Source organism: Chroicocephalus ridibundus, chromosome 10, assembly GCF_963924245.1.
Source record: "Chroicocephalus ridibundus chromosome 10, bChrRid1.1, whole genome shotgun sequence".
NCBI lineage: Eukaryota > Metazoa > Chordata > Aves > Charadriiformes > Laridae > Chroicocephalus > Chroicocephalus ridibundus.
The window spans coordinates 1,097,262-1,119,624 of record NC_086293.1 but is presented as its reverse complement, the minus strand read 5'-3'; the positions used below and the strand labels follow the sequence as shown (position 1 = coordinate 1,119,624).

At 50.1% G+C, this 22,363-nt stretch overlaps 1 protein-coding gene across 3 annotated transcripts in view; it reads right to left on the bottom strand.

The window, feature by feature from the left end:
- Window positions 1–412: 412 nt before the first annotated feature.
- The window catches only part of FAM120A (family with sequence similarity 120 member A), a 63,091-nt gene continuing 41,140 nt past the window's right edge, over window positions 413–22,363 (bottom strand). Inside the window, exons 14-18 of one of the 3 annotated variants that reach the window (XM_063347818.1) lie at window positions 21,166–21,349; window positions 20,097–20,234; window positions 18,478–18,619; window positions 14,818–14,914; window positions 413–641 (exon numbers count right to left, since the gene is read on the bottom strand). In XM_063347818.1, coding sequence (XP_063203888.1) covers window positions 567–641; window positions 14,818–14,914; window positions 18,478–18,619; window positions 20,097–20,234; window positions 21,166–21,349 — 636 coding nt within the window. In that variant the 3' untranslated portion in view covers window positions 413–566. Of the gene's footprint in view, window positions 642–10,053; window positions 12,040–14,817; window positions 14,915–18,477; window positions 18,620–20,096; window positions 20,235–21,165; window positions 21,350–22,363 lie in introns of those variants that run through there. The other 2 variants (XM_063347816.1, XM_063347817.1) reach the window with 2 other exon arrangements.

Sequence of the window (22,363 nt, the reverse complement as noted above, 5' to 3'; positions counted from 1 at the left end):
CCTTTCATGTAGCAAATTAGTTTAAAGAACTAGATAAAAGAATTTATTTCGTAGTCATAACTCTTAAAGCGGTTTGCATTTATCGGTCCATACATGCACCTTCTCGCTTAAACACTTCTCTCTGGCCTTATATTCGGCACGCAATCCAACGTCACGCACCGTCTCGACGTGAAGAAGTTACTTCATTGGGCGTCGGTGTCGTATTGACATTAAAATTTTGTATTTATTGTGAGTCACCACAGCCCGTACAGCGTACGCAGACAAAATCTGAACTTCGACCACCCCATCCAGCGTCAATAAAAAATTATCAGTCTCGCTTGCAAGACTTTCAATTTTCAGATATTTTATTTTTTTATTTTATTTTTTAGAGAAAACAACTGTAATAACTCAGAAAATTCACCGTTACACCCCCCACCACCACCCTGTAGTGCCACGCCGTAGCCTCGGGCACACGTGGAGGGGAGGAAGAGGCAGGAGCCGGCCCTCGGGAAGCAGCCAGCAGCGGGAAGCAACGCCGGTCAGCCCAGCTCTGCGCGGTGGGCGTCAGGCAGGGGAACGGTCAGAGGTCAGCAAGCAGGCCAGAAGTCCTGTCTGCTGGGGGGCTCATCGTTCATCCACCATACGTCTTTGTCGTTATGCTTCTATGTTTATTTGGGGGAAAAGAGGACCAAGAACAGTTTGTCTACGCTCCTGCGTCTTATGGAAAACCAAACCCTTCCTCGTGGGGAAAACATGTAACGCGTTACTTGTTCCACAGCTGTGCCGCCGACCCCGTATCAAAGCCTGAGGCAGCCTGGCCGCATCTCCCAGGTGTTGGTCGGTGGCAGCCTGGCCGCATCTCCCAGGCGTTGGTCGGTGGTTTCCGCAGGGAGCCCTGGCTGGGCGGTGCCAGCCTGCTTTAACCCCCAGCACCCACCACCCAGCCGCTGGGCATGGCGGTGCCAGGACCTGGCGGCCCAAAGCCTCCCACGATTTAATGGCCATTGGGTACAGGAATATTTTTGACATGGTTTTTTGCCTATATTTAACAGCAGGATATAAAGCAGTGAAATGACTGCACATTTTACCACCCTCGGTGACAGAAGCAAACGGTTATTGCAGCAGCAGAACTATTTCCATTAAAAGTCATCCCGAAGTTCACAGAATCCCAGAATCCCAGACTGGCAGGGGTGGGAAGGGCCCTCTGGAGATGATCCCGTCCAACCCCCTGCCAGAGCAGGGTCACCCAGAGCAGGTGGCACAGGAACGCGTCCAGGCGGGGTTGGGATGTCTCCAGAGACGGAGACTCCCCCACCTCTCTGGGCAGCCTGTGCCAGGGCTCTGCCACCCTCACAGCAAAGAAGTTCCTCCTCAGGTTTAGGTGGAACTTCCCATGCTCAAGTTTGTGCCCGTTACCTCTTGTCCTGTCCCCGGGCACCACTGAGAAGAGCCTGGCCCCATCCTCCTGACACCCCCCCTTTCAGTATTGATAAGCGTTGATAAAGGGAACGGCACGGAGCAGAAGCCGTGGGGAGATGGGATGCACCTGGGGGCCAGCAGGCCCGCTCAGCCTGTGGCCAGGCCACGGCCACTGCTGGCCCCAGGGTGGCCCCCGGCTTGGCTGGGACTGGTCCCAGTTTATGTTGTGGCCCGTGGTTGGGAGCGACGAGTGGTTCGATGGGACCGCTGTTATTTTTGGGGTGCTCCCTGTGGGCTGGCGCGGAGGGAGCTCTGTGGAGACCCCCAGGTTCATGTCCGGGGGCCAGCCCTCGCTCTCCTCATCCTGCGTCAGCCCCGGTCGCCTGCGTTGGGTGGCATCAAGGGGGGGAACCACTCACACCCCCAGAATCACGGAATCACAGAAAACAGCGCCCATGCGGCGCTCGCGGCTGCAGCGCCCGGAGCCTTCGGGTGCAGGACGTCACCCCATCAGCTCTCCCCTGCCAGGGGCACGCGTAGGTGCTCCAGGAGTTACGCCGCTTCCCAGCACATCCTCATCATATGCTCGGTGTCTGAGTTTCATACACACTGTAAGATCCCCAGCACTTAGGAAGTGTTTTGATGGAGGTTTTGGAGACAAGGAAGATGTGCACGTGTTCCACCCTCCGACCCCGTTCCCAGCAGCGCTGCCGGTGGCCGCCAGGTCCTCCCCATCCAGCGGGATCGGGTTAGGCTCGGCAGCCCTCTTCAGGCTCCGCGAGCAAATGTAACGTCGGAGGCACCGCTGGTATTCACATTCGTTTACATTAAATAAAATAACACCCCCCCTCCCCGCCAAGACGTGATGTTCCAGCACGTCCCTCTCATGCCACCCCAGCTATTATTGCCTCTTTCTTAACTCCTGGTTAAACTCTTCTGTTTTCTGGAGCAACGGCCAATTCAGGCAGTACACAGCAGCTGCAAATCCAGATTAGCAGATACAATAACCCCCCAGGCACACCATAAGAACCTCCGCCACCAGTGTGACCGAGCTGGCAGGCAGCGAGAGGGGCCGCGGCGTTCCCCGAGTGCCTACGGAGAGGTGGCAGCAGCACCAACAAGGAGACCACCCCCGAAACTCATCTGGTGGGGGAGAGCAGCGGCCATCCCCACTGCTCCTTCCCAGCCAGGCTGAGAGAGCTGGGGGGGTTCAGCCTGGAGAAGAGAAGGCTCCGGGGAGACCTCGGAGCCCCTTCCAGTCCCTAAAGGGGCTCCAGGAAAGCTGGGAAGGGACTCTGGAGCAGGGAGGGGAGCCATGGGACGAGGGGGAAGGGTTTTAACCTGAAAGAGGGGAGATTTAGATGAGATATTAGAAGTAAATTCTCTGCTGTGAGGGTGGTGAGCCCCTGGCCCAGGTTGCCCAGAGAAGCTGTGGCTGCCCCATCCCTGGAGGGCTTCAAGGCCAGGTTGGACGGGGCTTGGAGCAACCTGGGCTGGTGGGACGTGTCCCTACCCAGGGCAGGGGGTGGCACTGGGTGGGCTTTAAGGTCCCTTCCAACCCAAACCATTCCGTGATTCTATGATTCATCTGGTGCACAGTACGGCGGAGCCCCCAAACCACGCCTGAGCCCCCCAGGATCATGGAATCGACGGCGTGAACACCCCCGCCCCAATGCAAAGCTAAAACCAGCGCCAAGTCCCCAGGCAGCGCCGCAGATAAAAAGAATCACAAGTCAGAAAGAAAGGAAAAATACGTTAATAATTATTAAAATGGGCTGGTTCTCGGAGCGAGGCCAGCCAGGCCATCCCTGCCATCACAAGACCAGGAGTCACCGCCCGGCTACGAGGGCTGAGATGCAGCAAGTAGAAAAACTACAAGAAGGGATTCAGTTGCAATCTCTGGAAATCAGTACTTGGTTCCCACCTTTTGTGGAAAAAAGGCAGGTTCGGGGTGGGGGTGGGGGGGCGCGGAAATGAAATACCAGGCTCCTGAGGGACTGGCTCCGCAGCGCTGGGCACAGGAGCATCGCCGCTGGCTCGGCTGCGGCGGCTCATCCCAGCTGCGCAGGCTGCCAACCCGGGCAGCAGCTTTCAAAAAACCCGCTATTTAAAAAGGGATTTTGGCCAGGGTTACCCAAGTAACGTGGCCATCGTGGAGCTTCACGCACGACGTTTTTTTATATACGTTTAAACCATTTGTAAACAAGGTTTCGGAACTTGCCCGGTCGGACGCGATTTTTGTTATTTTTTTCCCCCCAGAGCAGGCTGCCGCGCTGCCCCCGCCTCCCGCACGGCGCAGCCCGAGCGGGGCCAGGAGCATTTCCTAGCCTGAAACTTCGTAAAGGAGGAAGGTGCGCGCGAGCCCGTCGCTGTCGTCAGTCAAACTCACGTTAATTTGACCCTCCCTGCTGTGTTGCAGTAGGGGTCAGGATGCTCCTTTGTTATGAAGCCAAAGAAGCCAGAAGTTTACTGAACGAAAGGGAGTTTCAAAGTGTTTATAACTTTTCTCTTTCGATTTGCTGAGCGCCTGTTCGGAAACAGACGACGGAGTATAAATAAAGTGGAATTGAACGTCGGATGAACACGACTCTGACGGAGACACAAAACAAAAGGACGCTTGCGTGGACAAGGTTCACCAGAAATGACACTTGGGGACAGGACTCTCGGAGCTGTGCAGGGAAGGTGCTGCCCGGCCTGAAGCAGGTGGCAAAATCCGCCATGACCACTGAGACGTCACCCCGAGACACAACCCCGAGACACAACCCCGTCACCCCGAGACACACCTGCGGGTGCTCTGCCTCTGGGCTGGCTCCCGGGGGAGCCGCCGGGCTCCAACGCCACCCTCCAGCAGCCGCTCAGCGTCCTGCTGGCTGGCCCTCTGCCCCCATCCCACCCCATCCCATTCCATCCCATCCCACCCTATCCCCACCCCATCCTACCCCATTCCACCCCATCCCATCCCACCCCACTCCATCCCAATCCACCCCATCTCACCCCATCCCATCCCATGCCATCCCACCCCATCCCATCCCACCCCACTCCATCCCAATCCACCCCATCCCATCCCATCCCACCCTATCCCCACCCCATCCTACCCCATCCCACCCCATCCCATCCCACCCTATCCCCACCCCATCCCACCCCACTCCATCCCATCCCACCCCACTCCACCCCATCTCACCCCATCCCACCCCACCCCATCATTCCAATCCCACAGCGCTTTCAGAAATACTTTTTCCTGCCAAAAACCCCTGAACTCCTCATGGCATTAGCGTAGTATCACAGAATTGTCCAGGTTGGAAGGGACCTTTCAGATCATTGAGTCCAAGCATCAACCTGACACTGTCAAACCCACCACTGACCCACGTCCCTCAGCACCACGTCTGCCCGGCTTTTAAATCCCTCCAGGGATGGTGACACCACCACTGCCCTGGGCAGCCTCTTCCAGTGTTTGACAACCATTTCAGTGAAGAAATGTTTCCTAATATCCATCCTAAACCTCCCCTGGCGCAACATGAGGCCCTTTCCTCTTGTCCCATCGCCTGTTCCTTGGGAGAAGAGACCGACCCCCCCTGGCTACCCCCTCCTTTCAGGGGGTTGCAGAGAGCGAGAAGGTCTCCCCTCGGCCTCCTTTTCTCCAGGCTGAACACCCCCAGCTCCCTCAGCCGCTCCTCACAGGACTTGTGCTCCAGACCCCTCACCAGCTCCGTTGCCCTTCTCTGGACACGCTCCATCCTCTACTTGGATGTCAAATGAAAAGAAACAGTATTTAGCTCTACCTGCTGCTTCGCTGTGGGAAGGCAAAGCATCCGGGCCAGGGCTCAGGAGCTGCTCGCTCTTCTCCGCCCACTCCAAGGAGAGGGGTCTCAGGGCAAAACTCGGGAGGGGGGCTCTGGGCCATGGGTTTGCCTCAGCTGGGCTGTGCTGGCACATGCTGCATCCCCTCTGCGCTGCATCCCCCCCTGCCCCTGCATCCCCTCCTGCCCCCGCATCCCCCCCTGCCTCCGCATTCCCTCTGCCCCTGCATCCCCCCCTGCCTCTGCATCCTGCCCTGCCTCCACATCCCCTCCTGCCTCTGCGTTCCCTCTGCCTCCACATCCCCTCCTGCCCCCGCATCCCCCCCTCCCTCCGCATCCCCTCTTGCCTCCGCGTTCCCTCTGCTCCCTCATCCCCCCCTGCCCCCGCATCCCTGCCGTGCTGGAGCAGGACATGGCAGGTTGAGCGGAGCATGGGCCCGTGGTTCAGGTCGAGGTGTAGAAGGAGGCACGAGTGGCCATCAGGCAGCAGATGAGCGTCGGGGAGACCCGTGGCCCCTCCAGGTTTGGAGGGGGCAACTGCAAGAAGCCAGGACTCCCAGAGGAGAGGAGGGTGTTGCCCCGTAACTCCTCAGATAAGGAGGAAAAGAGGGGTCACAAAGAGCCCCCCGGACTTGGCGCAGCGCCCAGAGGGGAGCGGAGCAAAACCTGCTGTAACCACGGGCAGAAGGAAATGCAAAACTACTTCTCCCTTTTTATTAATTAGCAGCAGCCACAGTTAGAGCTGGGGGCTGCAGACACCCCCCCCTGCCAGGGCTCAGGCGGCCTTGGGGGCACGTCCCTGCGGCCAGGGCGGCCCCGGCCCCTCACACCGCCCCCGGGGGAGCTGCCGCTGCTGGGGCTTCCACCCCCAGCTGGGACGGACGTCTCGGGGACGGGGGACACCGGCAGGGCACTGACCTTGGGAACCGTCCCGCTCCGACCTGGTGGGACGGGATGTCCCGGGGGGAGAGGGGCAGCAGGTGCTGGAGGTGTCACCGTACCCCAGGGCTGCGCATCCCCCAGCTCCAACCCCGGCCCTATTTCAGGGGCTTTCAGGGCAATGGAGAGGATTATCCAGACTTTCACTGAGGGAGCTGTAATCTGCCTCAGGTCTGGATAATTACGCTCTTAAGCGCTGACTGCACTGAAAAAGGTGCCCACGGTCTCCCTTGTCACCTCTTGGCAGCACCGGAGCCACGGCTGCGCTGTGCCATTCCCCGTCCTTGCTGGGGCTGGGGGGGGCCCTGCTCACCGGGGTCACCACGACACGTTACCGGTGGGCGCAGGAAGGGCCCCCTGCGCCGTGGGCCGCTTGCAGGACTCTGCTGGCCACAGGGCTTCCCCCGACCCTGAAAAACTCACCCTTCGCGACCGCGTAACGAGGCGCTGGAGGCCGGCGCGGCGGCTGCCGCCGCTCAGGCCGCTGTCACCCCCTCGCCCGTGACGCATCATCCAGCGACGCAACCGCCGCCGCCGTCAGCAGCAGCAGCGGCAGCACAACCGCCAGCGCAGCAGAGAAAATGGTGGCGGCGCTCCCTCGCCCCGCGGCTCGCCAGCCCCCGGCAGGAAGGGGTGAGCGGCCGCCGCCACCCAGCACGTCGCCGAGAGCTCATTTTCCTCTCTCCGAAACACAACGCTGCCCCGGAGCCGAGAAGGAAAACCGCTCTGGGATGCCCGCGCTGGGCTCCCCCCGCCCCAGACACCCTTAAATCACCTCTGCCGTCACTAATTACCCACCTGCCTGCGTTTAAGGACTCACTGAAGATTGGATGTTAAAAAACGCACTAAAAGTGATTGACTGCGGCACACGTAGATCATCATCAGTCCTTAACGACACAGTTAAACAATTAGCGGGGCCAGCGCAGGGCCAGCGCGAGGGGGGCTCTGTGCGGCGCCGACAGACAAGGCCGGGGCAGGGGGTGGACGGGGGCCACGTCCCCACCCGAACGGCCAGTTCTCCCAGTTTAACTCTCGGGGATGGATAGCAGGGTACGGGTCACGCCAAAGCCGACAGGTCTGAAAAGATCATCTTTATTCGTATCAATTTCCGCTTTAGAAATCATAAAGCTCACTTCTCGCAGAGGCCTTTGGCCTTTATAAATAGAAGTCACGTCCCCCCCCCCTCTTGGGCGCCCATTCCAGATGCTGCACCTGCAGGCGCGTGCGTAGACAGGAAAACCTGCAGCACGGCAAGGAGCTGCCTTCAGCCCCCACGCTCCGTGCCCGAGACCTTTTCCCAGGTCGCCAACGGGAGACCTTCAGGCACCAGGAGAAGAGCTGACCCCCCCGTTCCCACCCGCTGCAGCCCCGGCGCTCCCCATCCCAGCAGGGACGGAGGCAGCTTGAGGGGACCTCCCACAGCATCACCACCTCCACGCTGGGCGAGGGGACCTCCCGAAGCATCACCACCTCCATGGTGGGTGAAGGGACCACCTGCAGCATCACCACCTCCACACTGGGCAAGGGGACCTCCCGCAGCATCACCACCTCCACGCTGGGCGAGGGGACCTCCCAAAGCATCACCACCTCCACACTGGGCGAGGGGACCTCCCGCAGCATCACCACCTCCACGCTGGGCGAGGGGACCTCCCAAAGCATCACCACCTCTGTGCTGGGCGAGAGGACCTCCCGCAGCATCACCACCTCCACGCTGGGCGAGAGGACCTCCCGCAGCATCGCCACCTCCACGCTGGGCGAGGGGACCTCCCGCAGCATCACCACCTCTGTGCTGGGCAAGGGGACCTCCCGCAGCATCACCACCTCCACGCTGGGCGAGAGGACCTCCCGCAGCATCACCACCTCCACGCTGGGCGAGAGGACCTCCCGCAGCATCACCACCTCCACGCTGGGCGAGAGGACCTCCCGCAGCATCACCACCTCCACGCTGGGCGAGAGGACCTCCCGCAGCATCACCACCTCCACGCTGGGCGAGAGGACCTCCCGCAGCATCGCCACCTCCACGCTGGGCGAGGGGACCTCCCGCAGCATCGCCACCTCCACGCTGGGCGAGGGGACCTCCCGCAGCACCACCACCTCCACGCTGGGCGAGGGGACCTCCCAAAGCATCGCCACCTCCATGGTGGGTGAAGGGACCATCTGCAGCATCACCACCTCCACAGTGGGCGAGGGGACAACCTGCAGCATCACCACCTCCACGCTCGGGGCCCAGCTGCGGTCCAGCGGGAGTCCACAGCATTGTCCCAGGAGATGCCGGCAGCCTGTCTATACATGGGTAATAGATTAATGAAAGGTCCACGTAACACAGTGAAGAACAGAAGATATTTGCTGACATATAAACTCACACGCGCAAGGTGTTCCTCCGGAGCAAGCCCTGCTCGTTCTGTAGGATCACCGATCCCAGAGTCAGTTTAACTCTTTGGAAGAGGACTCAATTAAATTGAAATGCATCTCTTCTCCTGCAAGAAGCCTCCCAGGAGGAGGGAAGACGGGCAGCCCCGTGCTTGCCCCGATGGGTGCAGAGTCACAGAGCACCGCTGGCTCCCCCCCGGCCCCCTGTCCCCGCTCAGCCCCAGCGCACCCACCGAGTCCCCTGGCACAAAACCCGGTGTTGGTTCCCAGTCTGACACCGGAGCTCCGGGTCAGGGAACCGGGCAGCTCGGTACCTGCGAGCTGTCCCCGCCGCTCCCACCACCATCTGAAGGTGCATCCTCCTCCTGCCCCGGGTCTCAGCCGCGCCGGGGCAATGGCAGGGGTTTAAACGGGCCACAGAGAAAACCGGTGCCCCAGGTCATGCACACAGACGTCACTGCAAGCCCTAGGCTTTTTCCACCGTAATTTCTGGGAAAAGTAAAAGCAGCACCTTACGTGCGGGCCAACAAACTAGTTAACTCGCTACTTTCCACATCCTAACTTTAGCCACACTGGTGCGGATAAGCTTGTCACGTTTGGGCTGCCCAGGAGAAAATTTTGCTGGCACAGTTACGTTGAGGGAAGGAGTGAAGTCCCCACGCTCGCAGGACGTGGCACACTGGTGCCATCTCCCATGCACGGTTATTTTTGTTGCTCCTGCTTATTCCCTGCCAGGGACCGCTGGAAAAGCGGGCGACTGGTGCCTTCAGCCTTCACCGGGAGAGGCTGGGTATTTCCAGACCAGACAAGCTGGGCGGTGGGGCAAACAGCGCAGGCCCAGGGCAGGGCAGGAGGGGACACGACCACGACCACGCCGGAGTCCAACAGCAGATCCCCGGTAGGTGCCGTGAGAGCTGGTTTGGGCTGGGGGAGGGCAGAGGACGACTGACTGCCATCATCTGCGCAAACCCCAGCCGCGCTGCTGCAAACGGCACCCTGCCGGCAGGGCAGAGCTGCCACCGCTCCCGTGGCCGCCCGAGGAGAGCGAAGCGCTCAGGGTAACCTGCGCTCAACACCGTGTCAGGCACCAACAGACGAACATCGGGATAGAGACTGCAGACAAGAAGGGTCTGCCCGGAAAAAAACCCCTCTCCTGGTACCAACTAAGGTACAGATCTCTAACTCCTCACGGCACATCGGTACGATCCACGATGTAGAGAGACCTCCCGCTTAAAAATCCCAAACTATTTACTCTCAGCTCCGAGGAGCTGAGACCCAGGCTTTGTCCGGCATCGTGTACCTCAAACCCTGCGAGCACCTGGGGCCAATCTTCTTCTTCTTTCAACACCTGCCCCCGTTATTGCTGCTGTACGCGCACCTCGTCAGCCGCCTCGCGTTTAAACGCGGCCAGCCCAAGGAGCGGCAGAGAACGCAGAGGAGGAGGCGTCGCTGCCCTCAGGTGCGGCCTTCCCCGGCAGCGCGGGAAGGCCGCGCTTTCCTTCGCCGGCTTTCGGGAGGACATCACGTAGTCTGCTGACTCACTCACTTCATTTGGGCATAGGAAAAACTTTTATTTACAACAACAGGTTAATTAAAAAAATAGTTGACAAAAAAGGCATACAGTATTTTATACTAAAAGAATAAAGATTTTTATTAAGCACTGTAAGTTGCATTCAATAGCCTTCAAATACACCACACCACAATCCATCTACAACCAATCAAACCCAACAGTAGTTCATTCTTGCACAATCCATGAGTTGGGGCAGAACTCCCTTCAACTTACATTAAGATACCTACTTAGCTCTTGCGGGCAGGGAATGGGGAATTACACCTCATTTCTGATCACTAATGTGTGATGAAGAGCATCAGGAGAATTATATGAAAACGAATATAAAGAAATGATTCTGATTTTGAAGTACATTAAGTTTGGAAACACTAACAAAAACATCAAAATGATACAGGTATATTTGCTTATACTAAATTCTTGATGGGAAAGTTCTCAAGAACAAGCCATTTGTTTCCTGCTACAGAAGGGGGGTACTTTTTTTTTTTTTTGAAGATCAAAGCTTTTTTTTTTTTTTGTTTTTCACAGAATTTCATATTTGCTAATATGAAGGCATAAAACAGCAACAGAGAACAATAATGCATACAGCAATGAGTACACCAGGGTAACGTTGATATTCAAAACGGCTAGATAATTTTTTTTTTTTTAAAGTTTTAGAATAAATGCAACAGAGGTCAATAATCACAAAATTTTAAGGTTAGAGCAAGATCAGTCAATGACTAAACATAGTTAACATCTTTTATAGGACTATTACTGATTATTAGCTTTTTGTTTTGCAAATGGGCACAGTACTTGTAAGAATGGAAGAAAGAGGACAATAACATGCATAATATTAACTACACACTTTAAAAATTATGAACCATGCAGAAGTTTAGCTCAAATAGTAGTACTAATGGTCTACGTCTGATTCAAAACCACATAGTTCATTGATCACGGATGCATGGTATTAGTCACAAAAAGTTTCAGAACACATTGTGTTTCTTTTGAAAAGGTCATTTGCATCTTCTATGATTTCAAGTTTATCTCCATTTAACTTGCTTGTAAAGTATGTATGATGTATATTTAAAAATCAGCAGAACTGCAATATTACTCTATAATTTTTAGTTTCGATAGTTTGCACATTTTTAACACAAAAGAACCACATCAACGGTGATGAAATTTAAGAAAGAAAAAACTGTGGTTGTGCCTTTTTCCCCCCATAATCATGAAACCAAAGCCTTAAAGAAAGCTTTATTGTGACACAGTAATGCAAAATCAAATATAATGGCATACATATGGTGCCAAGTACTAAAAATTATATTTTAAGCTATATATACTTAAAGACTGCCAAAATTTGTTTTCTTTATATTTCAAAAAACAAAACTACAAGCTTTTGTCATAACCAGTTTAAACTTTATGTATACTTCATTTTAAGTGCGGGAGTCAAATGCTCTTCATTCTCTTTCTTTTTTGTTTTATTGTAGCATTTTGACTACAACTGGTTAAAACTAAAAATGTGTTGTTTAAATCTCTGACATCAAAGAGGGATCCGAATTTCCAAAGTCCTCATTTTTCTCTTACGGAAAGGAAAAAATGTACGTAACTGTAGGCTCTCTTTCTTTCCAGATATTCCTAATCCTGACCCTTCCCAACATCCTTCACCCTCTATAAAAAATAAGTTTACTCTTCTTTTTTTAAGACAGTGGCCTCAAGAGCATCATCTTTATGGCAAACACTGTCTGCATTTAGTGCATTTAAGTGAGGATTTGTATTGCACATTTTAGAGTCATTACTCAAGGCACTTTCAGACTGATTGGAAGCCCTGATGTCTCCTGTGTTCCCATTCATCTGGGAAGCTGGTTTTTCCTCATTCACAACTCCATTTTCAGCCAGGGATCCATCTGAAGACACAATTGAGGATTTAGATTCCTCTGATTTTGACTTAAGTTCTTTGGCTACTTCTTCTGCTGAAGCAGCATAAGGAGGTTTGCCCTATTTTTTAAAAAAAGAAGAAAATTACTCGAGAACCAGCGCCGGATATTTACAAGCCGTTACAAAGACACTATTGCTAAGGCAGCATGCAGCGCGCAGAGGGATGACAAGCGGACACCGAGGCGCGTGTGCTGCTGAAATAAGAGGTGGCACAGCAAACGAACAGCACAGCACAGGTGAGAAAGGATTTTCGGGATTCCCGAGTGCCTTCCAGCCACGCCTGGCGGCGCTCCTGCCGCAAAACGCCCTTTCTAACTCGGACGCTTCAGTTATTTCACAACGCAAGAGCTACATCAACGTCTGGAAACACCGAAACTGAGAATCAATATACAGCTTAACTCTGCTTCTTGGTTCACAGACATGATAATTTAATGATAGGATTACACGTTATTCGAATACAAACCCCAAACTTTTTTTCAGACAGCTTTTAAAGAGGTGCAAAAGTACCATGCAGTATTATCTGTACTAGTCTCTATGCTCCCAGATCAGGAAAGGGACTGCATACGAAAAGCACGTTATAGCAGAATCTTACAAGACCGAGCGTAGCGGTAAAAACCAGATTTATGCAGCATTAGAACGTGTATTTAGTTTTTAAGTATCTGCAACAATCAATCTCAGCGTTCCAGAAACGTAATAGGCCTCAAACAAGAAAACAAAATAAGCAGGCCGGGTTGCTAAGAAGCAACGTTCTTATCTGTCCTGCTGTTAACAGCGTCAAGCACTAGGAAATGCCTTGAGATGCGGCCATCGTACGCACCTCCAACAATAGCCAACCCTTTCACGCTGTAATAATCTTAATTTTGACGTACTAGAAACAGCACAGTTAGTACTTTTCTGAATTGCTGGCAGCTTTTGCAGGCGAGTTAAGAACTGTTGTTCTCTAGCATCAGGATCACAATCCTTGTTAGCCAGAAAAAAAAACGACAAAAAACTCCGCAGTAACATTGCACAGGGGTATGACTGGCAGAGGAGGACAACGAGTATTTATCACGTGTGTAAATGTACTTTTTTTTACAGGCTTTACTAAGTGGCAAGTTCTAAATACACGCTTTTGTTTCTTTCCAGACCAAGGTCTCATCTTGTGAAAAAACAGCCATGTCTGATGTTTGATAAGCACAAATTGCTTCTTTCAGCCAGGCTCTCCAGCCTTTGCTTGTATGGCCTCGGAAGGAGGATCAGTGAAGCCGCTGCGGGGAGGATGTAACTCGGTGTAAATAGGCCCGTCTGGCTCTGGCCCTGCGCAGACCCTCCGCCCGTAACCGCCCGGGGGCGCGGGGAAGCACGTTGGCCCGCCGGTCCTAACTGGGTATCCAAATCGACTTGCTATGCATGAACTTCCCAAGTTCTCCCCGCCACGCGCGTTTTAATTCACTCTTTTCCTTTTCCCGCAAGAGGGACCTACGCTAGAGTATAGTGACCGGTGGCCGTCGGATCCAACGAGCTCAGGACCAGCCAACAGAAAATGCCACCCTTTACCTTTCTCCTCCCTATCGCAGGCACAATTTTAGACCAAGATCCTTGCGGTCACAAGTATTTACCATCTAAATTACAGATCATTTAATAAAAATATGAATACCCGACCTTGCTGACTGTCCCGCAAGACTATCTACCATCCACGTCCAGGTATTACCTGAACTACTCCTACATACGTAAACCTGAAAAAAACCCAGAACGTTTGGGAGCTCCGTCTCAGAGCTTCCTTCATTTCCTCAGTTAAGGTACTTGGAAATTAGATACTATATAATTAACACAGTGGTTTCTTTTCTATTTAAAGTAGAAGATGCAGAGCTTTAAACACACAGGTACATTCGTAGACGTATACGATCTGTGTACAGAGAAATTTAACAAGGAAGAGAAGTAGTTGAATTTTTAGACCTAGGAGACAGCAAGTTTTACTTGAGTAGTTTCTTCATTATCCACTGGAGAACATCCCTTCTCTTACTGTCCGGTACCCGCAAACACCCCCCTACTCTTACACACTAATATCTCCATGACAAACTGCGGATCCAGACGATAACACATATGGTGAGTTTTCCACCTATTTACTGCCCGCTCATCCCTTACCATTGGGACTTGCATCAACATTCCCAACTGCGTAGCAGCAAGAACAATGGAAAAGGGCAGAAAACAGAACTCTGAAGCAACTGGCATTTAATACAAAACAGCAGTTGGCTTCAGCTGTATTTAAAGGCTCCATGGAAGAGACAAAAACCACGATCCACAGACGCTTTGTATATTGTCACCCAGAAGGAAGCTGCGTGCTCGTGGGGGCAAAGACTGGGCCGTTATTTCCTCTAAGTTTAAACTAAGTTGCTAGATTTGGAACCATGCAGCAGGCAAAGATCCTTCAACTGCTACTAATTTTTCTTCATGAGGCTGGACCGTGGTCCCAGGCAAGAAACCGGGAAAGAGCGTGGGGGAGAACGGAAACGGCCAAGTTGTTTCAGCTTTGCATTTCTCCCATTTTCCTAAATTTCCTCCTACTCCCACGGCCGGTTAGAGCTGTGTAGGCACAGCTTTCGTATCAAAATACATTTTTCCACATCTGTCTTTATAATCAAGAGTTTGCTCGTAACTGAGGTGCAACACTAGCCTGTCATCCATCACTGTTGCGCAGCTTACAGCTTCAACACGTAGGCAAGGTCATTGTAAGAAACACTTTTTTTTTTTTTTTTTATCTTTTAAAGTTGTGCTTGTCAATATTAGCTGGTCTGGAAGTCCGTACCGTATTAGGCTGTAAACTAGAGCGGTGTGAAGTCAGGCACATGGCTTTATTACCTGAATTGCTCCCTGGCTTTTATAACCTCTCCCATAGTACCTTCCGCCTCTTCCAAAAGTTCTTATCACTGGAGTGGAAATAACTCCTCTAGGACGCCTGGAAGTTTTAGAGAGAAGGAAGAAAAAAAAAAACAAACATATCAGCTTTGTTTAAAACTACTTTGAAGAATTTTTTCCCTAGCTTTGCTGTCTAGTGACTAACATTTACATTTCTTTAAAGAAGCAATATGAGTAACTAATTCAGAATTACAGGGTGCTACTGCTTGCAAGTGTATGAAACCTATCAAACCTTTTGTTTTCGTAGCAATAAAACGACTACTTCTATATTTCACTTCTAGAGAACAATAAATGAGTACTTTCAAGCTTTGCAGAAACATTTTAAAGTGTCAAATTATCCTTACAGCGCTTTAAAAACAGAGCTCAAAATACGTTCACCTTAAAAAAACAGGCTAGCAACCTGAACCATTTATAAGGCCATTTCTCCCATTTAATAACACTTCCCATGTCTAAACATGCTAGACAGACAGAATCAGATAAAAGAACAGAAGGCAAAATACAAAACAGATTCAGTTTTGATGGGAGAATACAAAATTATCTAAGAAGCTGAGGGGAAAAAAGGAGGCTTCGGCCCTATCTGACACGTAGCAATTTATCAGGTTTGGAGGCTTTCCAACGGAGGTTTCCAACCAGGACACACCAGGTGGTGGCTTTTTGATTTGATTCAATAAAGATTAGATCAGATCAAAACCAACTTTCACTCAGCTAAAACCATTTTAATGCCACCTCTTGCAGAAACTCAACTTAGCATTATGTGAAGGACTACTTCTCACCTAAAAAATTCTTTTTTTTTTTTTTCTCTGCTAGGAATACGTGATTGTTCTACTTCTCCTCCAAATGCACTGCCCGGTCCCGGCAGGTCCCAGCACGGAGACCGTCCCCTCCGACGCTGGCGGAGAGCAGGCAGCTGCTGCGTCCTGCCCAGTTTGTAAGCCGCAATCGCCCAGTTTGCCATTCTGGCAAACAAACGACAGCTGCGATTCAACTGTGTCTCATTTTCCATATCCCTGACAAATCCCATATGCCAGCAAGGTGCCCGGGAGCCGTGCAAAAGCTGCCTGAGCTTTTCTGGAGCGCTCCTTCTTCCGCTGCTGCGGCGCTGCAAAAACTAACTTACACTGAACCGACTCCAGAGAAACAGCGACCTGCGCCACGCCAAGTCTTTCCACGCGCATTGCAAAGTCCCACACCGAGCAGTAAGAAATTAAATACTGGGATTTAAAAACCAACGGCAAAGAATAAAAAAAAAAGGCGGAAAGAGCTGTGTTTTATATTTAAGGAACTCGTACTGCATTCTTTCTGAAGATTTAAACCCCGCTCACCTATCCCATTTGCTAATCTTTTTAACCAGGTGAAAAGTGCACCCTTCAGGGAGCCGAGTTAAGATTTTTTTCCTACTCTGAAAATCCCACTAAATATACGGATGGCTCGAAGCCAATAAAAAGCAGCTGGGATAATTTTACACAGTAAGAAGCCCATCCGAGTTCAGTGTTGCGCAGAGACATGAGACAATGCCATAAACAAGCCTGACATGATCCCTTCTGTTGAAAAAGATAAAAAAAAAAAATGACAGAGCAGCGTGCGGGACTAGGTGATAAGTTGCAGACGATGCACTGGACAGTCTCCTAGTAGTCGTCTTCAGTATGAAACAGCATCCGCCAACAAGGACACCAATTGTTAAAAAGCCTGTCTTTAGACAAAACACTAACATTAGCATGTTTTCCTCCCAGGTTTTATTTTTAGTATCAACTGACACAACAAACAGATACGCTGCCTGCAGTGGTTTTTCCCTCTGACTAATTCTAGTAACTCTACACGTAAGGAATTTAACCGCAGTTATGATCTGATGGAGACAGGACGATCCGGCAGGGACAGTTTTCCTGTCTTTCTGAGGTGACAGCTGGCCCCCAAACCTAACTGCCTGAAGACACACCTCTGACAGGATGAAAGTGTCAGATGCTTTACCTCCCAAGCCAAAAGCTGCTATCGGAGAACGGTATTTCTCTGTCGTAAAGGAGCAATAACACCCTTTCAGTGGGATTTGACTGCTTCCCAGGTAAGGAGGGCTCTCAATTTAGAATTTGCCGGTGTTAGTTCCTGGCGACTACGTTTCGCATCAATTTTCCTTCTTCAGAAAATGGAGGAACTGCTATTCTGCGCAGGAAGTCGATGCTATGTATAAACGTAAGCCAGATCCCAGCCTGAAGGTGTCTCCAGACCATCACTCGGGGCGCTTGAGCCAGCCAACGGTCTCCACGCACGACACTACAAACTACCTGCAGGTTTCCCCCCAAACAGTACCGCAGTCAGTGCATTTAAAGTGCAGAAAAGTAAGCAGCTCCGTAGTAAGCCAGATTTTCACGTTTTCCACGTTTTTCATGCGGATGCCTGAACAGAACCTATAACCACTGTTACTCTGTCCACTGAAAGCGAGGAGTGCGATTAACACACCCATCGCACCCTCGGCTCGTCCCCCCGGCCTCCAGCTGCTGCTCTGGAAGGGCAGAGGTGCCCCACAGCCTACGCTGTTTCCCAGCGGCTGTCCGAAGCGCCTAAACCACCTCTAGATGCCTATGTTTTGGCAACGGGATCTCATTCTAGAGAACACAATGCGCCTACCTACATTTGCTCCCCTCCAAGCGTCCGCTCTGCTCTTACACCAGTGCTGTTTGCTGCTGCTGAACTCTGTCATCTTTGTTTCTGCTGTTCTTACCTCTCCCTGTCCCCACGCCAGCAGCTCTTGATTTAATTACTGGATAGAGAGGAATTTGTGCAGTTCGGACTTATTCCTTCAGATTGCTTCCTGGCTCGAGATGGCATAAATATACCTACTTTACGCCATTCCTTTACTATTGTTAAAAACAGACATAATATATAAATCACATTACTTCGGGATTGTCTCCTGTAACAGGTACAATCTCGATTAAAGGCATAGAAGAATTAAGCCTAGGGAAAAAAATATAATCTTCAAAGTAAAGGACTAGATATTTTTGCAGCAAAGTACTTCTTTTTCAGAAAACTGTGCACCTGTAATTTCAGCTGTAGTGAAATGAAGTAAAAGAGCTGAAGAAATTAATATTATTTTAAGCACATCTCCCATCATGACTGTAGCAGAGAACTATTAAAACCTAGAAATGTCCTTCAGGTGTTTTCTGCTTAAGAGAAGAATTGCATAATGAAGTTATTAAAAATTTTATCATACTTCTTAATAAATCTTCTACCATGAGAAAGGAAGTAACTGAGTGCTGTGATAGTTTTGGTCGGCTATAATGGTATTTATTGATTCCATGTAAGAGAAAGCCCCCAAGTCATTTTTGCATGCAAAACAATTCAGTGTGTGTGTGTGTGTGTGTGTGTATCTATACATCAGATTCAGAGTGTGAATTTTATTTGCACATTAAAATGCTCATACTCACCTGAATAACTGCTTAAAAACCACCTTAAAATGTCTTTCTTGACTACTCAGTGGGTATAATTTACTGAACGGGTCCTAAAACGTGTTGCATGTAATTTGTAATGCCTCCCAACTTTTCCCTGTTTTACTTTTTACCCCCCATCATTAAATTCCATATGAAAAAGCACTTTCCAGGAGACTGCACTTACCCTCTCGCTGGTCCTCCCACAGAAACGACCTGCAGAGGGAATGGCCCTCTACCCCCTCGTCCACGTCTGCTTCCAGCCCAATGGCCGACTACAGTGCCGGCAATTTCAAGTTTCCCTCCCTGAGAAGGAATAGGTTGGACTCCTGCACATAAAAGCAAAACCAAACCTTGATCTTCACAATCATAACATTAAAGTTAGGACTAAATGGAAAACTGCTTTGCCCAGATTTTATCACCTATACAGTTTCCTCTTTTGACACTGGGAGATTATTTCTCATTTTGCGGTCTTTCAGAAGTGTTACAACTCCAAGAGTCTTTCTTTCCCCCCTTTTTTAAAAATGGGTATGAATTTTGAAAAGAAAAATGATCTTACATGAGTACTTCAGTTTCAGTAATTAAAAAATATACTTTAGGTAAGCATATTAGGAAACCGAAGAGAAATTTTACAAGCTATCTGAAGATTATTTTTTTCCTGCATTCCTAATGAAGTAGGAATTCTTGCAGGTTTAAAGGTACTTTCTAGTGAACATCAAACATCAGCATAAAACACACAGATTGTAATTCCTATAAACAACTTACTAGGAAGAAATATCTGTACTAAGTTATAAAAATACAGCATTTGAACTGATCTGAGTGTAAAAGGTAGGTTTATCGTTCCCCTATCAAGGAAAGCAGTTAAAATTGCAATTGTCTAAAAGATGAATGTATCTTCCATTCAAGTTGCTCCTGTCTTTATACCTCTGTTTTGCCCTTAAAAAAAAAAAATCAACGCTGGGGCATACCATATATTTCAAGAAATCTTAGGTAAGAGCAACTGAGCCAGATGTTACTGGTAAGACCATCAGCACTGAAAAGGTTACAAAACACAGCATTTATGCAGCCGCTATTAGTCTTCAAACGTTAACACCCTAGGACCTAAATTACTGATTAAGTTCAAAAAGGTTCATACTTCTCTGTACAAGTCTTTCAGCTTCAAATGCAGATTGTTTACGGGGGCAAAGTTATTCACACAAGGAAGCATTAGAGGTATGTTACGTTCGCTTTTAGGATAAAAGCTCAACAGGCCAGAGAGAACGACTGAATATATGGACAGCTTTACCCTAAATGGGGAATTGAAATTAACGGGTTGTGCCACCTTCTTACAGGAGACGAGCGATGGGCACGAGGGTAGGCAAGTATCACGCCTGTGTCCATGCCGACATTGATGCCAGCGAAGAACGAGGCGGCAGTAACACCAAAGTCAGTCATTTCTACGTGGGGTCGTTTTTGCAAAAAAGCTCAACTGCCCCCAAAATTTCAGAAAATAACTCGTTAATACATTCAAGCAGAGTTCAGCTGATTACAGCTGCCACCCTTGCATTCTGAAGCGCAGGAGACAGAAGGTCTCGTCGGGTTTGACGGCTACCCTGTGTTTGGAGGAGGGTTTCTAGGCGTGAGGGCTTGCGGCGGGGACCTGGGGCGCGCAGAGCAGAGAGCAGCCCGGGCAGGCTCTAGAGAGGAGAGCTGAGACAGTTAGGGAGAAAGGGAGACCGGCAGTCAGTAGGAAAGCCTCAGACCAAACCGTAAAGTGAAGGAAGCCGTTGCCAGAAGCTCTAAGAAAAGGGTTTTGGGTATAATTACCGCCCTGAAACTTGCTAGTCCTGTTGCTGTCATTGCCAGAGAAGGCTCCGGAGTGTCCTGCCGCTGCCGCCACCCGGAAGGCCCGGTAAGCGCCTGTGGCTACTGTTTCCCCATAAGGGCCTCCGAAGCCATAGACTCCTGTTAGACCCAGGGTAAAGAAAGACAGGGGAAAAGCTGTGAGGGGGCCAGGCATCTGGGAAGGCCCCTAGCAGAGGCACTGCTGCCTCCTTCCACCCTTCCGGAGTCGGCAGGGAGGGCCGCGCTCCTGCAGGCGACGCTGCGCGGGAGCAAGGACCGCTGCCGAGGAAGCCCTGGCCAAAGATGTCCTGTCGCCTTAGCGAGCACGGAGTCTCTTGGCCAATTAGCAGGCCTTTAACCTGGGTTTGGAACCGGCATCCCGACTTCTACGGCACAAAGAGCACTGAAAGGCTTGCGATAATTTTTTGGCAATGAGCTCCGATGGCTACAGTTGTGGCACCCGAAGAACATCTTACTGCCAACGTCCAGTATCGATACGCATATGGGCCTTGGTACCGGAGAGACAGGGAATAACTCCAGAAACAGCCTGGAATGGTTGTATCCGTATTTACAGTCAAGGGTGCCAATGCTTAAATGACTGTAGCAAAAAACAGAGGGGTGGGGAGGAGGAAAGGTTGTCTTCAACCCTGACAGTTAAACTGTGTCCATTAATTGAGGCATTCTTAATATTTATAAACATTTTGAAGCAATGTACAGTGCAAATAAGAGCCTTTTCATAACATCCTGTGTCAATCCATTCCTCTTTTTTCTTTTTCATACAATAGCAGTAAAAATATTTTGATCTGGCACAGTTACTAAAGACCCTGATGGAAATACGCAGCCATACAACACGTTCCATATCGCTAGGGTATAGCTAATAAAAGTAACAACAAAATACAGTGACCGGCACATGCCAACACATGCCAACCACTTGCTTTTATGTATTTTTCCTCTGAAGTTGAACAAGCAAATCAGTTCATGGCTTTGGGAATGCGAAAGACAAGGCAACCCTTCACACCAGTGTGTTTTGCGCCGCTGTCCCATCACTTACCAGCAAAGCCTCTCCCCCTGCCCTGAGGTGGTGGGACTGGCCCAAAGTGTCGAGGATACATAGAAGCTGGATAGAAAGGCATGGCAGGTGGAGGTGGGAAAGGGAGAGGATGGTTCTGCCTGGAGAAATTTAATCCTTCTAGGATGCTCTGACGCATCTTTTCAACCTTGGCTGCCTGCTCAGCCTATGAAGAAAGAGAAGGTCACAAAGAGATGTCAAAATTCTGATCGCAATTGTATAAAGCTGCATGTACACAACAAAGGCAACGAAAGCAAAATACAGAAGAGTAGACAACTACTGCAAACAACTTCCATAAAGCTAGCTAGAAAATGACATTAATCTGTCTTGCACACCTGCTAATAGTTCAAGGATATTCCAATTGTTCACAGGAAAATCTTTACGTATCAGTAGAGAGATGGGAGTCTAAATACTGAGGCAGTTTAGAAGTCGGTAACACAGAAACAGTTCACAAGTTAAAAAGGGTTTTCCAGAAAGGAACTGAGAAACCTCTGTCTACAATCTCCTCAACAGCCTTTTACTTTAAACAGAATAATTATCCTAAGCCCGGGCTGCAAAACGAAATCTATGTAAGCAGGCTAAAGCACGCCCGGAGGCTCACACGCCTGAGATGGACCACAGCCATCATCAATATTTAATCTATCATCCCTTTCCCTCGAGTCAGAAATAAGATGATGTGAGCTGTTTTGTTAAGATTTCATACCTCCCAAAAATTTTTTTAAAAAAGTTTTGGTTATTCAGTAAACTGTTGATTTTTATCGGTTTCTGGTTTTATAGTTAGATAATAACTTTGCGTGATTTCGATACAACAAAAAACCAATTAATTTGTATTTTAAGATGGTCGTAAGAAACGTGAAAAGATTTTGAGCTTAAGGACCCTAAGAACGACTTCATGGTTTAAAATAAGTTAGAAATCACAAATTTTTTTCCTTCACTGTAAAACCACTGGAGCCTAGTCCTTTGTGACAGTCTTGCTAACTTGACCCAAAAAAGACAGTACTTGAACGAATGAGCAGAGATAGTTTTCAACTCCGAGTCATTCATTACGTCACAACTGCATTCAAGTTGCAGTTTCCAGAGAGAAAAAAAAAGACAAGACATTAAAATTTACGCCGGTTTATTTTTTCCAAATCTCCCAAAATTCTGTCTCAATCATCAGGAGAGTAAATAAAGCTGAAAA